The 9,785-nt window shown below is 37.8% G+C and overlaps 1 protein-coding gene across 1 annotated transcript; it reads right to left on the reverse strand.

Moving 5' to 3' along the window:
- Positions 1–4,075: 4,075 nt before the first annotated feature.
- On the reverse strand, positions 4,076–9,277 carry LOC134329528 (interferon-induced protein 44-like). The gene is made up of 6 exons (XM_063010812.1): positions 9,214–9,277; positions 8,876–8,909; positions 6,088–6,286; positions 5,636–5,785; positions 4,514–4,614; positions 4,076–4,292 (listed from the first exon to the last, which is right to left on the reverse strand). The coding sequence occupies exons 1-6, from the start codon at positions 9,260–9,262 to the stop codon at positions 4,076–4,078; spliced, it is 750 nt and encodes a 249-aa protein (XP_062866882.1). The 5' UTR covers positions 9,263–9,277.
- Between the last annotated feature and the right edge of the window lie 508 nt (positions 9,278–9,785).

Below are 9,785 nucleotides of genomic sequence, written 5' to 3' on the forward strand. Positions count from 1 at the left end.
TTACATCTGGGCTGGGAGTAACAGAGAAAGTGTTTAGGTTTAGCACCAGGTTAGACAACTTGTCTCTTGCAGCTTTAGAGCCAACAAGTAAAACCTCAGTTTTATCTGAATTAAGTAAAAGAAAATTACACGACATCCAGTTTTTTATGTCGTTTACACAATCTTCAATCTTACTGATTGTGTCAGTATCATTTGGTTTGGCTGATATATACAGCTGTGTGTCATCTGCATAGCAGTGAAAGTTTATGCCATGTTTATGAATAATTTCACCTAGTGGAAGCATATAGAGCGTAAATAATAGGGGTCCAAGTACCGACCCCTGTGGAACACCACACTTTACTTTTGTAGTTTCTGAGCATTTATTATTTACATAAACGAATTGAGAGCGGTCAGTCAAATATGATTGAAACCAAGAGAGTGCGAGTCCTTTAACACCTACTGTATTTTCTAGCCTCTCCAGTAAAATGTTATGATCGACCGTATCAAACGCTGCACTAAGATCTAATAGAACAAGAAAAGAGACACATCCATTATCAGAAGACATTAACAACTCGTTAACTACTCTAATTAATGCGGTTTCGGTACTATGATTGGGTCTAAATCCTGATTGAAATTTTTCATGAATACAATTTTCATTCAAATAAGAACATAGCTGTTTGGAAACTACTTTTTCTAATATCTTTGAGACAAAAGGAAGGTTTGAAATTGGCCTATAATTAGATAAAACATGTGGATCAAGATTAGGTTTTTTAATCAGGGGTTTAATAACGGCACTTTTAAACAATTTAGGTACATACCCAAGGCTAAGGGATGCATTGATTAATGTAAGCAGGGGCTCTACAATAGCTGGGAGTAAATCTTTAAGTAAACGAGTTGGAACAGGATCGAGTATACACGATGATGACTTCGATGATTTAATCAACACAGTTAGTTCATTTTGGGAGATTGGATTAAAGGAATTTAGTTGGATTAACTCGTTACTATTATCACCAATGCTGCTCGGAGTGAGTCCATACTTAACATTGGCAAGTGACACACTCTGACTCTGAAGTCGTATTTTTTCTATCTTGACATTAAAGAATTTTAAAAAATCATCGCTGGTACAGTCAGGCGGTATATTAGATTCAGTTTCATTGACGTTTTTAGTTAATTTGGACACTGTCTCAAAAAGGAATCTAGGATTGTTTTTATTTTTCTCTATTAGGGATGAATAATATAAAGATTTAGCTTTTATAAGTGCATGTTTATACTCAGTTAGAGCATCTTTCCAAGAAATCTTATACACCTCCAGTGTAGTGTGCCGCCACTTGCGTTCTAATTTCCGTGCTGCTTGTTTAAGTGCGCATGTGTGGTCATTGTACCATGGAGCAAGTTTTTTCTCCCTAATTAGTTTAGTTTTGAGTGGGGCTACGTTATCTAAGGTTGTGCGCAGTACGGTCTCTAGGTTTTGAGTTGCCTGATCTAGTTCTTTAGGTTCTGATGCTGATATATTTGGTAATTCTGGTAGGCAGTTTATGAACGCTGCTGCAGTTGCAGATGTAATAGTGCGCTTACATTTAAAACAATGTGGTTGCTGTATATTATTGGACAGGGACACTTCATATATTAGTAGGGAGTGATCAGAGATTAAGTCATTCTGTGGTATAATTTCCAGGTTGTCTATGTTTATACCATAAGTAAGTATTAAATCTAAGGTATGTTTACAGCGGTGAGTGGGTCCTGTTACATTTTGGGTGATGCCTAAAGATTCTAAAATAGAGTCAAATGCAATTTTGAGTGGATTACACTTATCCTCATAATGAATATTAAAGTCACCAACAATTAAAGCTTTCTTAGTTGATAAAACTAATTTAGAAAGAAAATCAGCAAATTCGTTAAGAAATTCTGAGTAAGGACCAGGGGGTCGATAAACAGTAACCAGTTTAAACATACTATTTTTATCAGATGAACATTTATTGGTTATGTCAGAGATAAGAACTTCAAACGAGTTTGTTATGGGAGATGATTTTACAGTAAGACCTATGTCTTTATCATAAATTGCGGCTATTCCTCCACCACGACCGCTAAGACGTGGCTTATGTTCATAACTGTAACCCGGAGGAGATGCTTCATTTAAACCTAGATACTCATCAGGTCTAGCCCAGGTCTCGGTTAAACACAGGGCACTAAGACAATTATCTGTAATTATTTCATTTACAAGTACTGTTTTGCATGCAAGTGACGTGATGTTTAGAAGTCCTAACTTTAGTTTAGCCTTACTAGGGTTTTCATGATGCTCATTTAGATTAATTTTTATTAAGTTATTATGACATACTTTTTGATTTTGTTTTGGCTTACACCTGCCACGGTAAACAGACACAGTCTCAATGGTTTGTGACCTAAGGATTCCAGGTGACGTCCGATGGCGACTCGCAGACAGTCGGTTAGGCCTGTTAGTCTGCTGCCTGGTCTTGGCTCTGGATAGTCATTTACCACTATCTGCCGCTACACTAACGCGGTGGTAAAGCCCGTCACCTATGCTGCAAGAAATGCGAGCAGCACCCTCCCACGTGGGGTGGACACCATCCCGCTTCAAAAGACCAGGCCTTCCCTCAAAGGTGGACCAGTTATCTACAAAATCAATGCAGTTTTCTGAGCACCATTTAGACATCCAGCGGTTCAGCGACAACAACCTGCTGTAGGTTTCGCCACTGGGTCGAATCGGTAAGGGGCCAGAGCACACTACTGCCTCAGACATCGACCTAGCTAACTCACACACCTCTTTAACATTACTCTTAGTAACCTCAGACTGCCGTAAGCGAACATCATTAGTGCCGACGTGGATAACAATCTTCGAAAATCTACGATTAACATTAGCCAGCACTTTTAGATTTGCTCTGATGTCAGGCGCCCTGGCCCCCGGAATACAAGTGACTATGGTTGCTGGTGTCTCTATGGGGGTTGCAATACGCACGTGTCGGAGCTGAGAATCTCCTATAACCAGAGCACTTACATTAACAGGCTTCTCAGCGGGTGGCTCACTGAGTGGGGAAAACCTGTTGGACACGTGCAACTGAGATGGTCGGTGCTTTGCCCTACGACTATGTCGCCGAGACGTCACCCAGTCGCCCCGCTGTGAGGGCTCTAATGCCGGAGTCTGGGGTTCTACACCTGAACTGCTGGCATTCGGGACTGCTACAGCTGAATCTAAGCACTCACTAGTAGTAGTCTGTTCTAAAGCCCGAATGCGCCCTTCTAACACTGAGATCTTCTCCGTCAGACTAACAACTAATCTACACTTATCACATGTAAAGTTATCACTAAACACGGAGAAGGAATAACTGAACATATTACACTCGGAACATGGATACAAAGCTCCTGCTGGGGCCATAATAACAAAGAAATATACTTAGCTTTACAAGATGAGTTGGAGATGATGTTTATGTTGGATTCACCGGCGCTTCTGCTGGTAGTCACAGAAGAACGGCTTTAATTCCGGATGAAACAGGCGATGATGAGCTGGAATACAAAAAACACCAACCAAACAACACAAACGCGCTTCGTTCGGACAAAAGCGGCTGTAATTCTAAAGGAAAACGGTGTTATGCGCTGGTGTAAAAAACAAATAAACGCGCTTCCTACGAACAGAAACGGTTATAACTCCCCACAAAACAGAGGTGTTTTAAGAGCTGAAATACAGAACACAACCAAACACAACCGAAAACGGTTTTAATTCTGGATAATTATGATGTTTATGCGCTGAAGTACAAAAACAAACAAAACCGGCTTCGTTCGGATGCCGGTAGCAGAAGTTTCCTAGTTTCCAACACAGCACGAATTTACGTTAGTAAACACAAGCGCTTTTTTACGATAAACAAAATAAAACTAAATCAACAACACACGGAAGATTAACGTATAAATTATATGTTTAAAACATACGTATATAAAAAGTTATTTAGCTAAAGGCTACAAACAAACAACTAGGCTAGCGTCTCAGCGTGCGTACCACCGGAAGTGACGTTGTATATGCTGATGTTATGCCAAATTCTGAGTGCTATAAAGACACAGCAAAGATGCGGTGGGATCTCAGGAGTCTTCACTCAGGTTTATTACTGCGGGCTCTTCTCTTCTGTGCATCGTTGGCGATGTGCACAATCTGATCGAGTGCTTTGAGGATCAGAACATCCATGTCATTTTTTGTGTCCATCTCCTCGTGGTAGTTCTTCACAGGGAAGATGTGATTCATTGGAATACCCACCAGATTACTGCACTCCTGCATCTGGAGAAAGAAACAAAGATGAAGAACATCCGAGCTGGACAGTAATACAGTATAAATATTTAAAATATAAAAATCATTTTTTAGAAAAAATACATTTTATTTGCTGCAGTTTTTGGATTTTACCCCAAAATATATTTTCCTTTACTTTAGTTAAAAACTGGATACTATTAATATTGAATTAAATGAAGCTAATTCATTTTATACAGTATGATAAAACAACAAATGTACCTTATACACCTTTCAAATAAAAGTTACCTTTTCTTTGATCTTCTTGCTGGTGTAGATCTTTCTAATGTCATTTTTAACCAGTGGACAGGCGTGATCTGGTTTAGTAATAATGAGCACTTGAGGAATTTCTGGACAAAATAAAATAATACTTAATACAGACTAAATAGCAAAAGTACAGTTAAATTAATACTTTATATGGAAGAGACGTGTAAACTATATGGCCTAAAATAATCACGTAATCATCAGTTTTGTACACCCCACTGCAAATCCATCAGCATTAATATGAAGTTAGATTTTTTTTTTTTACTAGCAGTGAAACAAACCCTGTTTATGGGCACAGAGACATCCCCAACTGTAGTCAGTTGTAATCACTAATGAGAAATTAGGATGCCATTCCACAAAGTTAAATTAAATTATAGTACCTATACAACTATAAGATATTAAGATATTTTTTACATTAAATGTTTTTGCATCATTAAAATTTCAAGACTGTCATGACGTAGCTACTCTTAAGTGTGTGTAAACTTTTAACTGTATGATTAACTATTTAAAAATGCATATTACATTCATATTTACTTCAAAAAGGTGGGGTGGGGTGGTCCGGGTTCTTTCTGTGTGGAGTTTGCATGTTCTCCCCGTGTCTACATGGGTTTACTCCGGGTGCTCCGGTTTCCTCCCACAGTCCAAAGACGTGCAAGTGAGGTGAATTAGAGACACTAAACTGTCCATGACTGTGTTTGATATAACCTTGTGAACTGATGAATCTTGTGTGATGAGTAACTACCGTTCTTGTCATGAATGTAACCATGTAAAACATGACATTAAAATCCTAATAAACAAACAGTTTCTACAGCTTAATGACAGATGTTGCTTATCTCTGTGCTTTAGACACCCATCCACATCTCAAGCTGCCACAAAAGGATTTAACAACTATAATTATTTAGTGCACAAGCAGCAAAATACTAATATTCAGGTGATATCAAACAAACTATCTCATTTTTCCATAACAAAACGATTTTGAGGCTTTATGCTCTAAAACAACACTGATATAAAAAAATTTACCATCAGAAACATGGAGTTTTTAACAGCGCTACAAGGAACTGTTTATTATTGTGTTCTAATTGTAGATTAGATTATCACACTTCTTACTTTGTGTCCCTCCTCAACCAAGTTTTTTAGGGCTGATACCAGGTCCTGTTGGTGTGCTCCTCTTCCTTCTTCATCCTCAAGTCCCATAATGTCATTAAATATAAAAGGTAAATCAGAACCGTCCTCACCTTCAATATAATGAGTTTCATACTGTAATACAGATAAACATGAGGTTATATTATTTCCTCTAATTCTCTACTGTGTAGAACTAGTAAAATTACACTTTTCAGTAGAAAGAAACAGTTTTACATTTGAGCTGAATTGCTAGTATTTAAGTCTCAATATTTACTGTTAGAGTTTTAAATTATGGGTCAGATGATAGTGGATTATATTAAGCTTTCAATAAAACATTTTGCAGTAATGTGGTCCTGACCTTTATACCAATAATCAGCTCAACATTTGCTCCAGTTTACTTTTTAATAAAAATAATTAATGATAACATAAGTACTCACTTCCTTTGTAAAACTTGTTCCAGCTGTTGTAGCAACAAGAGCACCGCTGGTGATTCGTCCTTGAAAAGCATTGTTGATTGAGATGATGAAGCTGGATTTTCCTGCTCCAACTGGTCCAACAATCAGGATCCTGATATACGGAACATCTGAACGACTGAGCCTGAACCTCCTCAGTCTCTGTTCTAAAGTGTCTTTGTTGCTACAAAATATTAAACATTAACAAAAGAAAAACTTATATAAAATATATTTGTGTTTTTCACTCAGCCCTATTTAGTCTCATCACAAAACAAAATCATTTTCAAAATGTGTGTAAAACAAGGTGGCAAGCTGTAATATTAGGGTACAGCGATGGTACTTTAGGTTTTAATACCAACACACTGGCCGGCAACCTTCCCTACTAAGTGTAAACAATGACTTAGCACCGCACTGGTCTCTGGGCTTCTCTAAAATAGCCTCAAATAATGTCCAATAAAGTGAACAAAGGTAATCAAAGCCATTAAGTACCAGTTTGTACAGAATGAACTGGGTGCTATTATTTATCATTTTGTTCTAAATGTTTTGATCTTATACAAAGTTCTGTAAATTACTAAACTACTATAGATTGTTTATTTATAAATGCTAATATACTCACTCCCTGATCTGGTTTAGTCATGATAAGCATTTGAGGAATTTCTGGACAAAATAAAATAATACTTAATACAGACTAAATAATAAAAGTACAGTTAAGTTAAAACTTTACATGGGAGAGATGTGTAAACTATATGGCTTAAAATAATCACGTAATTATCAGCTTTGGACACCCCACTGCAAATCCATCAGCATTAATATGAAGTTTTTACTAGCAGTGAAATGGGCACAGAGACATCCCCAACTGTAGTCAGTTGTAATCACTAATGAGAAATTAGGATGCCATGCCACAAAGTTAAATGAAATTACAGTACCTATACACTATAAGATATTAAGATGTTTTTACATTAAGTTTTTACATTAAGTTTTTACATTAAGTTTTTACATTAAGTTTTTACATTAAGTTTTTACATTAAGTTTTTACATTAAATGTTTTTACATCATTAAAATCTCAAGACTGTTATGACATAGCTGCTCTTAGGTGTGTGTAAACTTTTAACTGTATGATTAACTATTATATTATTGACTATTATACAAACCGGATTCCAAAAAAGTTGGGACACTAAACAAATTGTGAATAAAAACTGAATGCAATGATGTTGAGGTGCCAACATCTAATATTTTATTCAGAATAGAACACAAATCACAGATCAAACGTTTAAACTGAGAGAATGTATCATTTTAAGGGAAAAATATGTTGTTTCAAAATTTCATGGCATCAACAAATCCCAAAAAAGTTGGGACAAGGCCATTTTTACCACTGTGTGGCATCCCCCCTTCTTCTTACAACACTCAACAGACGTCTGGGGACAGAGGAGACCAGTTTCTCAAGTTTAGAAATAGGAATGCTCTCCCATTCATGTCTAATACAGGCCTCTAACTGTTCAATCGTCTTGGGCCTTCTTTGTCGCACCTTCCTCTTTATGATGCGCCAAATGTTCTCTATAGGTGAAAGATCTGGACTGCAGGCTGGCCATTTCAGTACCCGGATCCTTCTCCTACGTAGCCATGATGTTGTGATTGCTGCAGAATGTGGTCTGGCATTATCTTGTTGAAAAATGCAGGGTCTTCCCTGAAAGAGATGACGTCTAGATGGGAGCATATGTTGTTCTAGAACCTGAACATAGTTCTCTGCATTAATGGTGCCTTTCCAGACATGCAAGCTGCCCATGCCACAAGCACTCATGCAACCCCATACCATCAGTGATGCAGGCTTCTGAACGGAGCGTTGATAACAACTTGGGTTATCCTTGTCCTCTCTGGTCCGGATGACATGGCGTCCCAGTGTTCCATAAAGAACTTCAAATCGTGACTCATCTGACCACAGAACAGTCTTCCATTTTGCCACACTCCATTTTAAATAACCCCTGGCCCAGTGCAAACGTCTGAGCTTGTGGAGCTTGCTTAGAAATGGCTTCCTCTTTGCACTGTAGAGTTTCAGCTGGCAACGGCGGATGGCACGGTGGATTGTGTTCACTGACAATGCTTTCTGGAAGTATTCCTGAGCCCATTCTGTTATTTCCTTGACAGTGGCATTCCTGTTTGAGGTGCAGTGACGTTTAAGGGCCCGGAGATCACGAGCATCCAGTAGAGTTTTACGGCCTTGACCCTTAAGCACAGCGATTGTTCCAGATTCTCTGAATCTTTTGATGATGTTATGCACGGTTGATGATGATAACTTAAAAGTCTTTGCTATTTTACGCTGGGTAACACCATTCTGGTATTGCTGCACTATCTTTTTGCGCAACAATGGTGGAATTGGTGATCCTCTTACCATCTTGGCTTCTGAGAGACACTGACACTCTGACAAGCTCTTTTTATACCCAATCATGTTGTCAATTGACCTAATTAGTGTTAATTGGTCTTCCAGCTGTTCGTTATATGCTCAATTTCCTTTTTCCAGCCACTTATTGCTACTTGTCCCAACTGTTTTGGGATTTGTTGACACTGAAATTTTGAATCAACATATTTTTCCTTTAAAATGTTACATTTACTCAGATTAAACTTTTGATCTGTCATCTATGTTCTATTACGAATAAAATATTGACATTTGCCATCTCCTCATCATTGCATTCAGTTTTTATTCACAATTTGTTTAGTGTCCCAACTTTTTTGGAATCCGCTTTGTAGATTGTTTATTTATAAATGCTAATATACTCACTCCCAGTGCATTTCCCTCCATGGCTGGTCAAATTCTGAAAGAGAGAATCATGGATTTATTTAAAACTTGTACCAGAGAGTGAAGTCTTCAGTATTCAGTATTCAGTGGTTACCCAATTTACAATCATGCCACCCTCTGTAAATAATTCCCCAGTTAACATGATCTCTTAATGTGTAATTCAATACAGTTCAAGGGTTTACATGCTTTTACTGGGACATGTATATTACTTGGCCAAAAGTATGTGGACAGTCCTCCTAATTATTAAGCTCATATGTTTAAGCCAGATGTGTTTAAGCCAGGTGTTAAGGTAGGTTTCCCCCACTGCTTGCTTGACTTACCTAATAGTGCTGGTGGTGGTGCTGGTAATTCAGAAGATCCGCCTCCCATTTTACTCAAACAAATAGATATGGCTTGAAAAATAAAAACAAAAAATCTGTTTTATTTCCAGTGGTGTAAATAAGTAAATTTCCTTTTAACTTAATAACTGGTTGAACCTCCTTTAGCATCGATGACTGCAACTCAACCCTTCCTCTAATATCATTTATTTTTCACATCGTTCTAAAAAAATGTTATCCCCACTCATCTCTGCAGAGCTTCTATAATTCAAACACATCAGGCATGTTTTGAGGTATAAACTTTCTTTCTAGCATTGCAACTTAAAAAAAGAGACGTTACACCGTCTCTGGGCATTCTGCTCGTGAGGGGCAAACCAGGGGAAGACTGGGGGGTGTGAAGAGAAAATGAAAGAGAAAACATACCCCCTCCTAAAGTTAACAATTCACTAAAAAAGTTTTTCTTTGTCTCCAAAAGCTGAAATCCCCACCATCCAATACAAGGGTGATGAGAGAAAAGACGGTATCGGTATTGGCAGATACTCTATTTACAGTATTGGACATGAAAAAGTGGGATC

Source organism: Trichomycterus rosablanca, chromosome 15 (assembly GCF_030014385.1).
Source record: "Trichomycterus rosablanca isolate fTriRos1 chromosome 15, fTriRos1.hap1, whole genome shotgun sequence".
NCBI lineage: Eukaryota > Metazoa > Chordata > Actinopteri > Siluriformes > Trichomycteridae > Trichomycterus > Trichomycterus rosablanca.